Raw genomic sequence first — 20,251 nt, forward strand, 5'->3', positions numbered from 1 at the left:
CTGCAGCCACTCTGCTAGGGGAGATAGAGAATACTGAAGAGAGGTAGTGGAGCAAGCTGGTACGAGGCACTGAAAAAAGTGTGCTCTCTATCTCCCTCTGCTGGTTGATGGACACAACCCATCTGTAATGGCTGCATCTGCTTGATGACAAGGAAACTACCTTTTGAAACAAAAGCATGTAAAGGAGTGTTAAGATTTGAGAAACTGCTAACATGGAAGTAGGATAATCTGCATCTTGTGTTGGGATGCGGGTGATATACAAATGGTTGAAAAACGTGTATATAAATTAAAAATACACAAATACTGGGTTTCCATCACCCTAATTAGCTGCAGAAACAAATCATCATGGAGTACTATAATATGTATACTTAGCTAGTATAAAAAAAAGAAGCAAATTATTCTGAAGTTTCATGTTTGGAAAAAAAATGTCTTCCTCTCACCGGGAATAATTTTACTCCCATGTTTTTGCATAGCACAGTATTGAAGTTGTGTTTTCTGAATGGCAGCTGGTCAAAACGATTGTGGCATATTTAAACAAACAGATAACGATTAAAACATTCCCCCAATCCTCTTGTAATTGGCCTTTTCTCTTCATCTACTAATAATCTGTTTTCTCTTTCTCTGTCCATTTATCTTCACATTTTTTTTCACCTCTTCAAATCACATTTTATACTTTACTATCATTTCTTCTTAGTCCCGATTTCCTCACTCATGTCTTTCCTCTTTCCCCATCTTATATCATTTTTGCTCCTCTCTCTTCTCCTCTCCTCTTCCAGGTCTATTACTGAATCGATGAAGCACAGGTCAAGGCAGTGGCGCAGCCACAGGTGGACCTGGGTGGGCCGGGGCCCACCCATTTAGGGCTCAGGCCCACCCAGCAGTAGCACACATTTAGTGGTAGCTGGTGGGGATCCCAAGCTTGGCCAGCTGAAGACTTCCCCCTGATGGTAACGAAAGTGCTACTCTCCACGATACCGGCACCTGAGCATGCTCATTTTTCAGCACATGCCTGCTGAAGCCTGCTAAGGTGGAAAGAAACGTTTTCCCGTCAATTCAGATATTTTGGTGGTGGTTTTGGGGGGGGGGGGGGGGGGGGGGGAGGGGGAGAACACTTAGTCCCCACCCATTTCTTGCCTAGGCCCACCCAAAATCTGTTGTCTGGCTACGCCCCTGGGTCAAGGGTAGTCTACCCCTCTGACTGCAATAGAAAGGCAGAAAGGACCCGCCTTTCACCAACTGCACAATTCGTGCCTCCTCTAGGACCAGCTACTGTCCGGAAGACCAATGGGACGTTTCCAAGTTAGCATTCTCATACCGTCAAACAGCGTTTGCAAGAGGGGAAAGAAAGTTGCACAGCAGAATATACATTTTGCTATATTTGATTTTGTTTGATCATTCTATTATATAAATTTGTTATGCTTTTCATGTGATTTTGTTTTAGTTTTTCACTTTTCCTCTGTGTGTTGGTTAACTGCTTTGACTTTTGAGATACAGCAGGTACAAATATTTTAAATAAAATAATGCAGCAGTAGCCCAGCAATACATTTAAAAAAAAAAAAAAAAGTTGGGCTGCATTTTGATTAAAATTTTAATTGAGATTAATCACCCAATTAAAAGGTATGCTATTTCTTTTTTTTTTTCTCACTGCAGCTCCTTGTGACTCTGGGCAAGTCACTTAACCCTCTATTGCCCAGAATCACAAGGAGCTGCAGTGAGAAAATATGTAACACACCTTTAATTGTGCAATCGCAATTACAAATTTTAATCAAAATGCAGCCCTAAATAAAGAATATAAATTAATGAAAACATAACAAATACAACAGATAAATTGACAAATTACAAATTAAAGAATCTAAGGGGCCCTTTTACAGAGCGGCGGTAAGCCCAACGTGAGCTTACTTTACGCTAAGACTGAAGTACTACTGGCAACGCAGCCATCAGCAGTAGTTCCAGGTTGACCATTACACCATTTCTAGTGCTCCCCTGAAATTTTTTTTTCTTGTCTAGTGCGGCGCTAACCCAGCGGTAACTGGCCATCGCTGAACGCTACCCGGTTACCGTCGGATTACTGCGGGAGCCCTTACTGTTACCTCAATGGTAAGTGCTTCCCACCGAATGGCCATTTTTTTTGAGGGGGGGGGGGGGTTACCCGCTGTGGTAAAAAAGGCGCCAAGCATGCAGGAAAAACAGCCCCTGCCACTATTGCCGGGCCCTTTTTCCCCCGCAGCTCAGTAAAAGGGCCCCTAAAACAGTAAGCAGAATAGCCTATTTCAGAAATGAAGCCTTAATACTACAATGCATGCATCTCAATTTTATTCCCATCTACTGCCTTGCCTAAGGAATTAAGATCTTTGCCATGTATTTTGTTTCTCCCAAACCCATGGAATATGGACTGATTGAACATTCTGGATGTTATAGACAAATCTATATGAAATCAATGCAAACTTTCTTAGCAAATTTATATCCCTAATTACTAGTGCTGCTCACCGAGTAAAGTTTTTAATAAAACAGGCAATCATGATCAAACTTTTTAATCGCATGGTTGGTCGCATACCGTGTGTCCCCCTCACATTTTCACCTGTATAGTGCAAAATATAGACTGCAGATGTCAATTTTCAAAACAGACAATGTACTTCAGTTAGTAAACTGAAAATAAAATAAATTTTCTTTCCAATGTTGTCTGGTGATTTTATTTTTCTAATCATCTTCTTCCCTTGTCTCTGGTTCTGTTCCTCTGACTGTGCTCTGAACTCAATTTTCAGGGCCTCCTCTATCCTCACTATTTATTTTCTCTACTCCTCTCTTCTTCACTTCTCCTATAACATCTTTCACAATCAACTTTCTGCCATTTTTCTTCCTCCTTATATTCACCCATAGCACCATCTCCTCTCTCCTTCTGTCTCTCCTTCCCGGGCACCAACTTTTCCGGTCTCTCCTCCCACCCCGTGGGCACCATCTCCTCTCTAGCGTCCGACTCCTGCAGCAGGAAACAGGAAGTTTCATCAGAGAAGGCGGGACGCTAGAGAGAGAGGGCTCCGGTTACAGAGAGGAGTGGAACAGCGTGTTCTTAATGCTGCTGTGTGTTGGCAAGTTCTGAGGGCGGCGGGCGGGATGAGTTGCCAGAGAGCGAGGTGGCAGGAGAGAAAAGGCTGCCAGTGTACTGTGGCAGGTAGGAGAGAACAAGCTGCAGGAGCACTGGGGAGGGAGGGGGCAAGGGTAGGAAAAAGCATCATGATGCGATCAAATTAAAATTATTAGTGCAAGTTTAAAAAATTTATTGACGCGATTAATCACATTAAAGCGCATTAAATCAACAGCCCTGCTGGTTGCAGAGAATATAGTGCTGCCAATTCTAGCCTACTGAACAGCACACAAAGTATGAATATTCTTGTTTAAAGAAAGTATATACTTTGTAGGTCTGTATGTATTACACTGAGTGGTGCCTGGGACTAGGGTGAAACTTCAGAACTGAACATGTCATTGTAAAGAAATCTGTTGGACAGAACAGCATACATCAGCACATTTATTTATGTTACATTTGTACCCTGCGCTTTCCCACTCATGGCAGGCTCAATGCGGCTTACATGGGGCAATGGAGAGCTAAGTGACTTGCCCAGAGTCACAAGGAGCTGCCTGTGCCTGAAGTGGGAATCGAACTCAGTTCCTCAGTTCCCCAGGACCAAAGTCCACCACCCTAACCACTAGGCCACTCCTCCACTGTTGCTACTATTTGAGATTCTACATGGAATGTTGCTATTCCACTAGCAACATTCCATGTAGAAGTCGGCCCTTGCAGATCACCAATGTGGCCGCGCAGGCTTCTGCTTCTGCGAGTCTGACGTCCTGCACGTATGTGCAGGACGTCAGACTCACAGAAACAGAAGCCTGCGCAGCCTTCTACTTGGAATGTTGCTAGTGGAATAGCAACATTCCATGTAGAATCTCCAATAGTAGCAACATTCCATGTAGAATCTCCAATAGTATCTATTTTATTTTTGTTAACATTTGTACCCTGCGCTTTCCCACTCATGGCAGGCTCAATGTGGCTTACATGGGGCAATGGAGAGCTAAGTGACTTGCCCAGAGTCACAAGGAGTTGCCTGTGCCTGAAGTGGGAATCGAACTCAGTTCCTCAGTTCCCCGGGGACCAAAAGTCCACCACCCTAACCACTAGACCACTCCTCCTCCATTATTGTAGAAACTTTGAAAAGCCAGGTATATCAAAAATGGATCCTTCTAAGATGGTCTCAAAATCCAGGAAAGGTGAGGCAGTAACTTCAGAGAGCAACCACACAGCAACTCTCTACATACAGTACATTTCTGTGACCAATTTTTCAGAGAGCATCATGCAAATAAAATTAGACATTTTTCTACCACGTTCTCTGTTCTCCTAATGTTTCAGACATCATTGTGTCTGCCTATTCATGCCATTCTCCTTTGCTATTTATAACTAGCAAATGCTCTTTGTTTGATTGGCATTTTTTTTTGGATTGCTTGATAGATATGTGAGTTCCTGGGCTTCTCTCTCAATAGTAGCTTATTGTCAGCTAATGACTACTCAAAATCATGCTTTTCTACTTTAAAAAAATGTTTGTTTGCTGTTAAGGTTTTTTTTTTTTTTTACAATGTCAACCAATGAAAAACTGTATGAATGGGAGAGCAGAAATGTTTGCCCAGAGAAAGATTACTTGCACTACTTTAAATTGACAACTCCTGTTGATATAGAGGTGTTTTAACTGCTTGCTTATTCCATACTTCCCCGGTTTACATTTAAACTCAGTTTCCTTATACAGCAGCATTGGATTTTCTGGCTTCCTTTAGCAATAGCTGCCACTTTTATCGATTTGAAGTTGATTTAGGGGTATTTATTTATTTATAGCATTTGCATCCCACATTTTCCCACCTATTTGCAGGCTCAATGTGGCTTACATTTTCCACAATGGTTATCACCAACTCCGGAAGAGAAATACATATTTAAGGGTGAAGGAGACAGAGAGGATTAGGAATACAGTTACAGAAAGTGCATTTTCATAATCAGAAATAAGAGATGTTGGATTAACTTCAATCGTGATAGGTTAACTTGAACAATCAGAAATATTAAACTTCAATCTTGTTGATAAGTATGACAATCGGGAAGTACAGAATTATGTTTAGTGAAGATTCGGCATAAAATTTTGATTAACTGGTATTTAGGAAGGATTACTGTAGTATGCTTTGTTGAATAGGTTAGTTTTCAATAATTTACGGAATTTTTGTCGTGTATTTTAGTTATTACTCAAATTTGTGTATTCTTCAGCCAGGTCCACTGGATTTAAATGGCCAAATGTACGTTTGTGGGGATTTTTTTTTTCATAATCCTTCCAGATTTCATAATTATTCTGTTTTATTTACAGCACTACTTTTGATTTCTAAGTTATCATTAGTAGTTTAATAGATGTTGATGTTACATTCCACTTTACAATTCCAGGACAGAAGCAGCACAAAAATTTAATAAATGAAATGAAAATGATGGAAAAGTTATAATCCACAGGCAGAAACAATGACACCTCAACACATGCGTATGTAGTTTCACCTGATTAGTAAAAGGAGCACTAGATACCAGAAATAATATTAACAGTTTCTATAGCAGTGGTGCATTTACTGCGTGCAGAATACCTATAGTCTGTAATCACGCAAGTAACTCAAAACCACGCTCCTATTCTGCCCCAAAATGCCCATGATCCTCCCATTTCTACACCCCCTTCTTTGGGGCATTCTTAAATTTTAGGTGCGGATCCCATGCCTAATTTTATGAACATAGGTCAGAATTAAATCTAATTAATTCCAATAATTGCTTGTTTAAAAGCCAATTATTGGCACTAACTGGCTCATTCTATTAAATTTCAGGAATGCATCTAAATTTGCACATACAATTTTTGGCGACTTTTATAGAATTTGGGGGATGATGCAACTGGTGGTCTTAAACCATGGAGTATGGAATAACGTCTGAACAAGACTTAGGTAAAATCAAAAGAGACTGTAAGGAAGACAGTGGGGACAGAAAAGAAATTGCAACTTGAGCGGTGGTTGCCAATCTCAGCACTAATTGACAAGGGGTTTCTCTTTGTCAATTAGTGCTGAGATTGGCAACCACAGCTCAATTAGACTTGGAATTTTGGTTATTAAAAGCCAGTAACTTTAATTCAAACTTGGTTGCATTCCCAGGGCGGCATATAAATTTTACGAGCTTTGATAAACTCTCTCACGGGGCTATTGATCACAGACAACAGGGACTTAGACACTGCAACGCAGAAAAGGGCCAGGTTCCTCTCATGCGCAAAGAAGCCCATTTCAGTGAGTGCAGTCCTGGATGCAGGAAGCTTTCCTAGCTCCAGTTCAGTTTATGGAAGTTGGACCTCACCGGAGAGAACAAAGGGAGAAGGGGGCAGAACAGTGGAGGGAGAGGAAGAACAGAATGGGGGGGGGGGGTTGGGGGTGAGGCGCAAAAATTGAAAAATTATACTCTAGGTAGGACAATGGTAGAGGTTCCCAAGCCACACTCAAAGACAGCAAATAGCTCTTCCCCAAGGACAAAGTATATCTCATCTTACTTCAGTATGGGCCCCTTTTACTAAGCTCACTAAACAGGAAGTACCGCCGGGCAACCACAGCAGCCCGACGGCACTTCCCACACCTCTAGTGCGCCATCATATTTATTTTTGTAGGACCGGAGTGTACCGTGGTGCTCAGTTACCACCGGGTTAGCGTGGGAGCCCCTACCCCCCCCCCCCCCCCAAAAAAAAGTAAGTGCTTTACTTGCTGCACGGACATTTCCTGCAGGAAACAGAAACTTCCCTTTTAGCCCCTATGGTACAAGGGGACCTCAGCCCGCATGAGAAACATACGCCAATGCCAGCGCAGGCCCCATTTTGCCGCAGCTTGGTAAAAGAGGCCCTTTATTTCTAACAAACCACTGCCAAAAGTCACAACAATGAAGAGAAAGCATTGCCCTTCCAAAATTTAAAACTGGAAAATACATATAAATATGAACTTTGAAGGACACAAAATCAATCAAACAGAAGCCTAGAACCAAAGCTGCAGGCAAAAGCCTAGAACCAAAGCTGCAGACAGGAGCCTAGTACCAAAGCTGCAACCAGAGAGGATTTACTCTACCACTTTAAAAAAAATTTTTGTTAACAAAATTACAACTGTTTGAACAGCAAGCACTGGAAAGCACAGAGATATTCAATTATGCCTTTTTACAATTAACAAGTTTGGAGTGTGAGAACTTGTTACAGTGAGCACTTGTTCTAGCAGAATTTGAGCATTTAGCAGAGAATGTACTTGGACTGCCTTATAGGACAATAGTTTGTTATCAAAGGTACATAAAGCACTTTCAGACAATACCACATTTAATAACATTTGTAATTTTACTTACCAATATCATGCTCTCAGCCAGCGTAAGTTACTAATTCTAGTTTAATTGACTTCTTTTCCTTTGGATGAAGGGTGAAAGACCACAGTACAACATGTTTATAAGAATCTTGACCTCTACTTACCGAAGAAAATTCAAAGTCTTTCTGGTTGGCTAAATTTAAGATGTAGTCAATTCGATACTGGTTTTGTGGATTGGATAATTCAACAGGAGGTGCCAAATTGTTCATGGCTGTCACTATTGTCTGAAAAAAAAAAATATTACATGAACAGAAAATTAAACAAACTAAGCTAGGTGGATGACTTAATGGGAGTACAGTGTATCCTCAGAGAAACAGACTACATGGGAGGAGGCACTGTCCACTGCTCCAAAATCTGTCATTTCTGAAGGCTCAAAGAGCATCTACCCTTCTCCCAAAGGCCCCAAGAGCATTCCCCAATCCTGAAAAGCCCCCCTCAGAAGAACTCCTGAATAGTAACAAACCCCTCACAGACACACCCCCTGGCTCACCTTAACGAGCAATCCTTATTCGCTACTGCCCATATGCAGCTTCAGAATAGTGGCTGCAACCAGGGCATTGTAAGGTAGGTTTGAATGTGTGTTTTTTTTGTCTTTTTTTTTTTTTTTTTAGGGGGGGGGGGGGCTCATTGCTGTCCCCAATACCCATTGCTCCAAGTATGTACTGTACAGAAGTCAGGATGCTGGTACCTTCTCTCCAACCATTCAGTGGCAGAAAAGACCAATAGTCTACAAAAGCAAATCTGACTGGCTTCAAATTGGGCCCTACAGGTACTCAACTGACATAGGCTAGGAAGAAGCCCTGGACTAAAGCACAGGCACGCCAGTGCACATAAAAGCACATTTTAGGAGCAACTTCAGCCTTATCCAGCTAGAATGGCATTTAAAGGATAATTATTTACAGCATTTCAACAGAACCACACTGCTAAGTCCCCACCTGTTGCATGGGTTACATCTGAGATAGTCTACTCAAGTTCTAGCTTAAAGATCCCATTAAACTGAAACACCAGTAGGTGGCACTAGAACTGTTGGGACTAACTATCCTCAGTTCCTCTTGGACAGTGGCACAGAAAAGAGAACTCCAAAAAAAGGAAAGGGGAAGAAGCTACTATTAGAATGCTATATTTAGAGAGAAACAATGTTTCAATAACCACTTTCCCTACTAAGACAAGCACATCTAACAACCACCAGCTAGCACTACTTGAGAAATTCAAGAAAAGAACAGAGAACACCAAATTCTCTACACACTTTTAACTTTAATTAAAAATAAACAAAAAGGGCAGTCATGGTGTAGCAGCCTAGCAGTTAAACCATCAGGCTGATAACTGGGGAAGGCAGCATTGAAACTTCACTGAAGCTCCTTGTGACCTTGTGTAAAGTCATTTAACCCTTCATTATCTCAGGTACAAACAAGAGTGTAAAAACTCTTGACAGGCTTTCAAGTGCAAGCATCCAAAAGACACAGGCTGGACAGAAATCCTCTTATCTTCTACACATGTATAGATGTCAGATACGATAGAGGGGTCAATATCCAGTGGCATTTATACAGGTAGAAGCAGCTCCTGCCTGGAAAAGCGCCTCTCAAGTAAGACCGTAATAGCCACAATGGGTCAAGACCAACGGTCCATCTAGCCCAGTATCCTGCTTCTAACAGTGGCCAATCCAGGTCACAAGTACTTGACAGAAACCCAAATTGTAGCAACATTCCATGCTACCAATCCCAGTGACTTCCCCTCATGTCTCTCTCAATAACAGACTATGGACTTTTCCTCCAGGAACTTGTCCAAACCTTTTTTAAACCCAGATATGCTTACTGGGCACCAGGCCAGCCATTCATTTTCTGCAGCATTAACTGAAGCTGCTGAAAGTTTACACTAACTGCTTCAGCACTTAGCCGGATAGTCTTGGAACAGACCAGGGTGCAGAGCCAAAGATAACCAGGTACCGTGCTAAATATCAGCAGTACTAGAAAACCTCGGGCAGCCACCTCATACCTAGCTATTTAGTGCGTCTGGGTACAGCCTGCTGCTGAATATCCAGAAATAAATGTAAATGCTGCGGTCAGTGTTTGAACCAACACCAACCATGATGTTTAAATACTTGGGAGGGGGGAGCAATAATTTAACATCACAAAGATAACTAGAATAAAATGAATAAGAACAAAAATCCAGCAAAGGGGCTACAAAGATCAGGACAGAATGATGGATGAACTTTTCTATCAAACAGGAATGGAACTGAGGACAGTTAGATTCCAATGGTACTAATACTACCTACAGGTGGAATCAATCGGGTCTAGAACAAGTCACTTATCACTAGACCTAGAACACTCAAAGGTAGTGGAATGAGGCGAGTACCAGCACCACAGCCTAATCAATACTTTGCTCAATACAGCATAATAGAAAGCTTGATTGGTTTCAGGGAGGCACTGGTTTCCAAATCTAACGTCTCAATTGGACTGGCAAAACATTAGGGCAATTAATATAAAACATTCAAGTTTCAGAAATGAAGACATCAATTTTATTTTCTGGGGGGAAAAAAAATCATGCGTGGAGGCCTATTATAAACTTTAATTCCCCTCTCTTCTCCTCCCATTTTTTCGGTCTGGTAGGCTCCTCCCGCTTCTTTGGCCTTCCAGTTCAATCAGAACAGACCTCTACTGGATTAGCTGTGTGTGACGGAACTGAATGAAGTGTTTACATTCTAGAAAAGCTTCCACAGCAGGGATGTTGACCACTGTAGTATCCGTCGGATCAGAGTACACCAGAGGGTAACTGATGCTTAATATTGTTTATTGATGTCTATAGTATTTAATATTGAACAAGTTACGTACTGTTAGCTGTACAGACAGTTGTAATGCTCATGCTGGCTATTCTTTGCCGTTAAATAAAAGATAAACAAAAAAAAAACGAACATACCGAGTTAGGGCACCGAGAACCTGCATTCACAATTACCCCTTTCTAGCATTCCCTCAGCCGACCCTATTGCACCCTGGTACATGAATACTCTCAGTTCTGCCTGCACCTGTCACAGGCAATGTCAGGCAATGTCTGGTCCCCATCCCCACCCCATCCTCACTGTGTTACCACCGTCTCCTCGCCATCCCCACAGTTCTCTTTCCCATCCCCAAACCCAATCTGCATTTAAAAGACCTTGTAAATTCAAATAAAACATAAAATAAGTATTATAACTTGATAAAATTATAGTAAAATTTATCAGCATTACTTTGATAAATATGCAAGAAAATATATTCTCATTAACATGTACTGTAAGAAAACAATCATTTCAAACTATGTAAAAATAAACCGTCTACAGAGCCAAAACTCAGTTCCGTTCTGCATTCCTTGGTTGTTCATCCAGCAACTGAAAATGCTGCGAATGTTGTGTTATTTTGTTTATAACATTGTTGAAAAATCAGATACAGACCAACTGTTGAAATTTGAACCAGTCAGCAGCAGTGGTGAGGCTGCAAGGCAGGGGTACTCAAAAGGGGTCCACAGGCCAGTGGGGTTTTCAGGAAATCCCCAATGAATATGCATGAGATCTGCATGCAAACCTCTCACAAGCATTCATTAGGGATATCCTAAAACCTGACTGGCCTATGGATCCCCAGGACATGTTTGAGTTACCTCTGCTGTAAGGGAAGACAGCCCAGCTGAGACAGGACTGGTGGAATAGTTCTGTTTCATCCTGTTGCCTGAGGTAAGCAACTCATTTTTTTTTTTTTGTTTGTTTTAGCTGAGGCATTTGTGTAAGTCTAGGTGTGCATGGGGACATAATCTGACCCCCATTCCCTCTCATCCCCACTCACTTTGTACCCATCCCCTCACGTCCCCATGGTATTAATTAGGAATGCATTATGATTAAAATTTTAATTGTGATTAAAAGGTATGTTATTTTCCCCCTCCCCACTGCAGGTCCTTGTAACTCTGGGCAAGTCACCTAACCTTCCATTTCCCAGAGACACAAGGAGCTACAATGGGGGGTGGGGGGACCCAAACATATCTTTAAATCATACGATCAATTGCAACTGCAAGTTCTAAACGAAATGCAGCCCTAAAAAAATTAAAGAATAAAATGTAATGAAAAAATAATAAATACAAAATACAAATTGAAAAATTATAAATTAAAAAATCTAAAATAGAATGTAGAATAGCTATAAACAGCCTTACAGTTTTCACAGCCTACTTCAGAAAAGCAAGCCTATCCATGACTGTTTTGTCACCAATTCCGCAGATTTCCCATAGTCCCTGTCCCCATTCTCACGCAAAACTCTAGGCTGAAACTCTCCTCCCCGAGGCCGTCAGTGCTACCACTACAGCCAGGCTCGCAATTGGAATTTAGATTTACCACATGGTAGTGTGCAACGTAGGCAGAACCACCAAGCTGATCTGGCCCAAATTCTAAGAAACCTACCAAGAACTAACACATAAGGATGCAAGGAAGAATTGCATGAAACTCAACTATTACACTTACCTCTATGGCCTCTTTGATATTGTTTTTTATATCTTGAATTTTCATTTTTTTCTCCCTGCAAAGAGACACACACATGTCAAAGTTCTTAATCATTTGCATTTTAACAAAACAGAGCTTAAACATCACCCTGTGTCAAAAGCTGTGAATTGCGCACACAATTATTTCAACATTTTCATTAAAAGCAATAATTGCACATTCTTATTATATTTCTGTCTAAGCCCACACGTGTAGTCGAAGAATAGTATCTTATTAAATGGCACCAAACATGTAACATGAATAAAGGAAAACCACAAACATGGCCAAATATAGAATCACCACCACTGAAATAGCTTAAATGTGCAATAACCCGCTCCTCTTACATGCAGATTAGGTCACATGACCTATCAAGAACAGAGAAAACCTGCAGGACCAGGTGACCTGGGTGCCTAAAATTCAGGGGAAACCTCAAAATATAGGAAAAGAAAGACAAAACAAGCATATTACCAAAACAAGGAAACCAGCAACAGACAAACAAATATATTTCTAGTCCTGCCTAAGACACGCTAAAAATGGCCAGCGGACATTAAAACATCAGCTCCTTCCTCCTGCAGTTTTCAGCACAGTGTATTAGACCAGACTTTCCAAGATCAGTGGTCTCATGGAAGGGAGCAGCGACATGCAGACCCATAAAAACATCAGAAGCGTAAAGCTACTGCACCACATTCAAGAGCAGGAAAGGTGACTGGATGGTTAAAACAGGTGTACAACCCTGTTTGGCAGGGGCGTATCTGGACTCCGGCGGTAGGGGGGGCCAGAGCCAGAGGGAGGGGGCACATTTTAGCCCCCCCCCCCCGCCGCCACCGACCCCCCCCCCCCCCCCCGCCATTGTCAGAGCCCCCACCGCCACCAATGACTCTCCACCCCCCTCCCGCCGCCAACCCTCCCCCGCTGCCGTTGCTTACCTTTGCTGGCGGGGGGCCCCAACCCCCGCCAGCCGAGGTCCGCTTCCACCTGCTGCTGCCTTAAAAACTACTTCTTCAGCCGGCTGGGGGACCCCCAAACCCCCACCCCGAGGTGTTTAAAGTTCATCTTCGGCCTCCGTGGCCGTGCTGCTGTTGATAGGAGCTGTTGAATCCACTTCGGAGTCTGACGTTGCAGCACGTACAACGTACGACGTCAGACTCCGAAGTGGAGTCAACAGCTCCTATCAACAGCAGCACGGCCACGGAGGCCGAAGATGAACTTTAAACACCTCGGGGCAGCTGGCGGGGGTTTGGGGTCCCCCGCCGGCTGAAGAAGTAGTTTTTAAGGCAGCGGCAGGTGGAAGCAGACCTCGGCTGGCGGGGGTTGGGGCCCCCCGCCAGCAAAGGTAAGCAACGGCAGCGGGGGAGGGTTGATGGCGGTAGGGGGGTCCAGGGCAAAATCTGCGGGGCCCAGGCCCCTGAGGCCCCAAGCAGATACGCCCCTGCTGTATGGTAAATCTCTAATACACCAACTATAAAATGAACACACTTCCACAGCACTGGTATAAGTTCAGTTCTCTTCATCCAGCAAGGTTTGGAGTATTTTTACATCTCTGCATACAACACAATTGGTACAGATCAAGATTTTCACCTGTCAGATTATTAGGGATCCCTGTCCTAAGAGATCAGGTTTCCATTTCTTTAGTCGTATCCCACATTATCCAAATCTAGTTCCGTTCTATGTGGCTTACAGTGTAACAGAAGAAATGGTTTAACATGGTTTACATTATAATAAAGAACTATGAACAGCAGATTTACAGCCAGTGGCATGCAGTCAGGGATTTGCTGAATCCCCAGCCCACTAGCACGGCCCTACCAACATGCTACTTTACCTTTGATTCAGTTGGTCTTTTCCCTTGTCAGCAACAGAGCAGACAGCACAATTGGTGTAAAGGAGTAATCCCGCCTCACAGGGCCTTCGGTGGATACAATGAATCTCCAAATGTTTAGGGGGATTCTGTCAGATGTGCTCAGGATTCAGGAGACTAAGATTGCCAACTGTCTGGATATTTTCAGGATTCAAAAATTTTTTACACAGAGGCAGAAGAATGGCTAAGTACGTGAATATTTTTCAGAGTTTAGCCCATTTCAACTCTTCAATTCCGTCCGTTTCCTCCCCCCCTTTCCAGTGCAGAGGCTGTGGTAGAATCCAGCCAATGGGGAAGGTTCTAGTCACAGGAAGGATGAGCTGAGCTGCAAAAGCTATGTCTTAGGCAGTTTTCTGGGGCTGGAGGGAGATTGTTGAAAAAGAGGGTCTGCTGTCAGCTGCGGAAAAGGACTGGCAGCAAATGCCAGAATTTTACATGATGGTGGGTTGGTGGGGGAGGGGCACTACCTGAATGAGAACATGAGCTGCAGAACAACACTAGAAATGACAGCTAGAAAGTGAATGAACTTGTGCATGTTTCTGTGTCTCTGGCAAGGCCGCCGAGAGACTGAGCCGGGCCCGGGGCAAGGCCGCCCCACCCCCTCCCGCTGCCCCCCCCCCCCCCCCCCCCCCCCATTGCTTCTGCTGTCTCCTCTCTCTCCTGCTCCCAGGCCGCTGGAGTCGCAGTCCCCAGTCTCCAGCTGTCTACCCTCAGCTCCCTCGACAGTCCCCTTCTGTCTGCCACCGGGCCCCCTGCATTAAAAAAAAAAAAACTCTCTCTAAACAGGCAGTGCCAACGAGCAGCGCCTCGCGTCTATGTGAAAGCGGCAGATCGCCTCTGGCCTTCCCTCACTGTGCCCCTCGCGGAAATAGGAAGTTACATCCGACAAGAGCGACACACTGAGGGAAAGGGCCAAGGTGATCTGTCGCTTTCACACAGACACGAGGAGCTGCTCGCTGGCGCTTTTGTTTTAATGCAGGGGGCCTGGTGGCAGACAGAAGAGGGCTGTCGAGTGAGCTGAGGGTAGGCAGATGGAGACTGGGGACTGTGGCCGTCGGCAGCCTGGGAGCAGGAGAGGGAGAGAGACTACGGCACCGGGCCCCCCTTGGAGGCCCAGGGAATTTTGCCTTCGCCCCCCTCTTGGCAGCCCTGGTCTCTGGTGAGGACAGTCTGATATAAAGTTTCCCTTTGAAAATCTGAGCTGAAGTGAAGAGAAATTTTCAGTTCATAGAATTTACCCTGTTAACTACTAAATTACTTGAGTAAATTCCTTTGAACACTATCTTAATGTTGCCTCCATGCTGCCTATATTCCTTCAGAAGCATTAAAAAAAAAAAAAAAAAAAGCTAAATTATTTTATTTTGCTTTTTCCATTTGTGAACCTTTTTCACATGTACAACTTTGTAAATTTATATCTTGGACACACTGTGCTTAAATCTCACTCTTTTGGGCAGTCTATCCTTGGAATCTCTAGTTTGTATCAGAGACAACAGATAGTGAAAGTGACTTGCCCAGCTTCCCTGTTTTTCAGCCCACTGCTGCAGAGCTGCCAAGTTACCCAACTCCAAGAGGGAGACTTTGTTCAGTCCTATTTTTGAACTTATATCCCAATTCATTCATCTATTTGTATTCCCAGATACCATCAGTGAAATCAGCACTTCGGGCCCTATAATGTACCAGGATAGGGTTGCAGAAATCCAGAACTGGCTCAAAATTTCCCTCTTGAAACTAGGCGACTTGGTAGCTCTTCAGCTCTATTATGCATGTGCTTGTGTAACCCACTGTTATACTGAAGCCCTGTGTGGGAAGAACCCAGCATGGAAATATAATCATGAGTCCATCACACACTTGAGGGTGTCTTGATTCATGCAGCCTCAGTGTGGGGTGGACTTGAGGAATTACTAATTAATGAAGGGCAGAGCTGTGAAACTTGTCCTTGGTAGCCTGTATATAAGAAGTCCATAAACCCCACCAAGTGACCCGTTGGAGCTAAAGAGGGGCACCTGCTAAAAAACCTTGAAAGAGGAGCAAGATCAAAGCTGTTAATGTTAGTCTCCCAAGCTGTGCAGAGAAGACAACCTGCGAGATGGAGATTGGGAAGTAACGCCACAAACCAGGCTTAAGGGTAGGACGCTGTCTGCCTGCAGCTGGCGATGCCTTTCAGGGTAAAACCCTGAAAGGTTTGGACAGTGAATGCTGGATCTAATTTTCCGTTGGCAATGGTGATGCAATGGAGAAGTTGATTATTTTATTTTATTATTTTTGTTACATTTGTACCCCGCGCTTTCCCACTCTTGGCAGGCTCAATGCGGCTTACATGGGGCAATGGAGGGTTAAGTGACTTGCCCAGAGTCACAAAGAGCTGCCTGTGCCTGAAGTGGGAACTGAACTCAGTTCCCCAGGACCAAAGTCCACCACCCTAACCACTAGGCATATGCCAACTGGTTGCAGGTCAGGCGAAGGGGTTTTGTATGAATGCAGAACCCAGGCCCAGATGCACAAAACTTTAACGACCCTTTAACGACCCTCTAACGTGGAAAATTTGAAACGTAGCATACATTAAGGGCCATTTTCCGACGACGCTAGCAGCTAACGAAAACGGAATGCAAACGAGAAACTACCATTGAAATGTGGACAATTTGGAATGCACTAACCATACCGACGATTGCAACAAATCATTTTCCATGAGAAATTTAACGTCAGCTCAGACCTGTCGTTAAGGCCTTGCCCCCGCCCCCCCTCAGGTCGCCGCTGCTCCCCGCTTCCGCTCGTATAAAATAAAAAATTAAAACAAAATTAAAAAGTTTAGCAGCCCCAGTCCCCCTCCCTTCCTGTCTCTCTCTGTACTCCTCCCATAGCTCCGCCTTCTGGCATCCTCTGCCCCCGTGCCCCGCCCCCCTGAGCTCAGCGCCGCCGCTCCCCCTTCTACCGGACCCCCCTTCGCTTTACCAACCTGTGCAGCGCCTCTCACCTCTGTGTGAAGGCGCTGCACGGGATGGAACAGCTGATCGGCGATCACTGCTGCCTCCTCCGACGTCTCTCTCTGTTCTTCCTGGGCCCGCCCTCCTCTGACGTAGATAACTGAAGAAGTTTTGAAACAGAGGCTTCAGATACACACCCACAAAATTGAAAGCAAAAGTTCTTGAGCTCCCTCATCCATTGAGCCTGGACATGAGGTAGAGGTGAAGCATCCCGACAGCGAACACAACTGCCACCCCCCCCCCCCCCCTCCCCAACTACTTTGAAATGGTGCTTCCCATCTTTAAGCCAGAGTGGCTTGAGCATGCAGCACACCTTGGGAGAAGTGAAGTTGAAGAGGACTGGTTTTGTGTGTGTGTGGGGGGGGGGACGGGGACGGGACAAAAAGAGCACAAAAACATCTAGTAAGTAGCCATTTGGGGGGGGGGGGGGGAAGACGTTTTGCTATTTTGAAAAAGGCTATATTTGCTATTTAGATTCTGTACATTTTAAGCAAATGTCCAACCTCAGACTTGGATGTCATATCGAAAATGCCCCTTTTGGTTGCATTAAATACAAAAAAAAAAAAAAAAAAAAATTTACCTTGATCTGCATTCGCTCTTGCTTCATTTTATGGCGAATGCTAATTCTCTGTAACTCTGGAAATGTCAAACTTAAAACCATAGTGCTGTCAGTTTACAGAACTATTGTTCCATTTTGCAGCTCATTTATTTATTACACTAGTAAAAAAGGCCCGTTTCTGACACAAATGAAACGGGCGCTAGCAAGGTTTTCCTCGGAGTGTGTATGTTTGGGAGAGTGTATGTGAGAGTGAGTGTTTGAGAGTCAGAGTGAAAGTGTGAGTCCAATCCATGCTCCTCTGTTACCTGGCCCCTCCATTCATCCCTATCCAGCAATTTCGCTGTCTCCCTGAGGCCTGCCCTGCAATCCATATGCATCCATGGCCATCTGTTTTCTTCATTCATCCCTATTCAGAAATTCCCCTCTCCCTGAGTCTTGCCCTTCCAATCCATGCCCATCCATGCTCCTTTGTCATCTGGCCCCTCCATTTTTCCCTATCCTGCATTTCTCCTCTCTGCCTGAGGCCTGCTCTGCAATCCATATCCATCCATGGCCATCTGTCCCCTCCATTCATCCCTATCCAGCAATTCCCCTCTCCCTGAGTCCTGCCCTTCCAATCCATGCTCCTCTGTCACCTGGCCCCTCCATTCATCCCTATCCAGCAATTCCCCTCTCTGCCTGAGGCCTGCCCTGCAATCCATATGCATCCATGGCCATCTGTACCCTCCATTCATCCCTATCCAGCAATTCCCCTCTCCCTGAGTCCTGCCCTTCCAATCCATGCCCATCCATGCTCATCTGTCACCTGGCCCCTCCATTTTTCCGTATCCAGCATTTCCCCTCTCTGCCTGAGGCCTGTCCTGCAATCCATATCCATCCATGGCCATCTGTCCCCTCCATTCATCCCTATCCAGCAATTCCCCTCTCCCTGAGTCCTGCCCTTCCAATCCATGCTCCTCTGTCACCTGGCCCCTCCATTCATCCCTATCCAGCAATTCCCCTCTCTGCCTGAGGCCTGCCCTGCAATCCATATGCATCCATGGCCATCTGTGCCCTCCATTCATCCCTATCCAGCAATTCCCCCCTCCCTGAGTCCTGCCCTTCCAATACATGCCCATCCATGCTCATCTGTCACCTGGCCCCTCCATTTTTCCGTATCCAGCATTTCCCCTCTCTGCCTGAGGCCTGTCCTGCAATCCATATCCATCCATGGCCATCTGTCCCCTCCATTCATCCCTATTCAGCAATTCCCGTCTCCCTGAGTCTTGCCCTTCGAATCCATGCCCATCCATGCTCATCTGTCACCTGGCCCCTCTATTTCTCCCTATCCAGCATTTCCCCTCTCTGCCTGAGGCCTGTCCTGCAATCCATATCCATCCATGGCCATCTGTCCCCTCCATTCATCCCTATCCAGCAATTCCCGTCTCCCTGAGTCTTGCCCTTCGAATCCATGCCCATCCATGCTCATCTGTCACCTGGCCCCTCCATTTTTCCCTATCCAGCATTTCCCCTCTCTGCCTGAGGCCTGTCCTGCAATCCATATCCATCCATGGCCATCTGTCCCCTGTATTCATCCCTATCCAGCAATTTCCCTCTGTCCCTGAGTCCTGCCCTCCCAATCCATGCCCATCCATGCTCCTCTGTCCCCTGCCCCCTCCATTCATCCCTTTCCAGCAATTGCCCTCTCTTCCTGAGCCCTGCCATCCCAATCCATGCCCCTCTGTCCCCTGCTGCCTCCATTCATCCTTTTGCAGCAAGTCCCCTGTCTCCCTTTCATGACCCCCCCTTGCATCCATGCTTCTCTCTCTTCCATGTCCCAGCCTGGGCCGCCCTCTTCTCCCCCCCCCCTCCCCCCTTCGCATCCATGCTGTCGTTTCTCCCCTGCCCTCCCGCTCCCATTGTTGTTGTTTAGTGGCCACCCTCTTCTCTCCCCCCAACATGGTTGTTTTTTTTTTTTTTTTTCTTGTTTTTAAATTTACCTCCGTGGCAGCGAAGCGTCAGGGAAGGAGGCGGCGCTCCCGACGTCTAGGTTTTCCTTCGCTGTGTTCCGCCTTCTTTTGACGTCATCCTTGACGTCAGAAGAAGGCGGAACACAGCGAAGGGAAGGCTAGACGTCGAGAGCGCCGCCTCCTTCCCTGACGCTTCGCTGCCGAGCGTTGCGATTGGTTGAGTGTCATTGCTCCGCCCTCCACGTCATCACGTTTGACGCGTGGGCGGGGCAGACACAATGCGATCTCACCCCCTTCACTTTAGAATGTTGGCTAACAGAGGCTTCATTAGAACGTTGGAGGTGCGTTTTATATAGAGAGATTTGCATCCCGCACTTTCCCACTAAAAGCAGATTCAATGCGGCTTACACTACTCCAACCAGAGTTACACCTAATCACACTGACCACCCTTCAACATCTTCAGTCCTTCTGTGACTGTTCTCTTGTGCTTGACTGCTTAAATATTAAATGCTTTACTTTTTGTCTATTTAGATTGTAAGCTCTTTGAGCAGGGACTGTCTTTCTTCTATGTTTGTACAGCGCTGCGTACACTTTGTAGCGCTCTAGAAATGTTAACTAGTAGTAGTAGTAGTAAAAAGCTAAGAAAAGAAAGAAAGAAAAAGAAAAGAAAGAAAGGAGCTCCAAAGAAAAGTCATTGTCACTGTTCTCTCTAAATATATTTGCATACTTTTTTCAAATCCCTTTTAATGGGTGAAACAATAAAGTTTCTACCAGTAAGTGACATAACTCTGTAAATGAAACAGAAAAAACAAACAAACACTCTTAGCACAGCTGGGGATAACACAGTTTATGACAAGAAATTAAGAAAATCAAGAGATCACCAACCCCATATTACTACAGTCACTTTACCATTCCCACAGTTTGTTTCCCCATCCTGTACCTAATCTGCATTTAAAAGACCTTGTAAACTCTAATATAAACCCTCCC

General features: G+C 44.8%; 1 protein-coding gene across 3 annotated transcripts in view; it reads right to left on the bottom strand.

Moving 5' to 3' along the window:
* The window catches only part of GNAS (GNAS complex locus), a 331,291-nt gene that overhangs the window by 118,508 nt on the left and 192,532 nt on the right, over window positions 1-20,251 (bottom strand). For all 3 annotated transcript variants that reach the window (XM_030211103.1, XM_030211104.1, XM_030211105.1), the window contains exons 3-4: window positions 11,906-11,960; window positions 7,539-7,658 (exon numbers count right to left, since the gene is read on the bottom strand). In XM_030211103.1, coding sequence (XP_030066963.1) covers window positions 7,539-7,658; window positions 11,906-11,960 — 175 coding nt within the window. The remainder of the gene's footprint in view (window positions 1-7,538; window positions 7,659-11,905; window positions 11,961-20,251) is intronic.

This window comes from Microcaecilia unicolor, chromosome 8, assembly GCF_901765095.1.
Source record: "Microcaecilia unicolor chromosome 8, aMicUni1.1, whole genome shotgun sequence".
Classification (NCBI taxonomy): domain Eukaryota; kingdom Metazoa; phylum Chordata; class Amphibia; order Gymnophiona; family Siphonopidae; genus Microcaecilia; species Microcaecilia unicolor.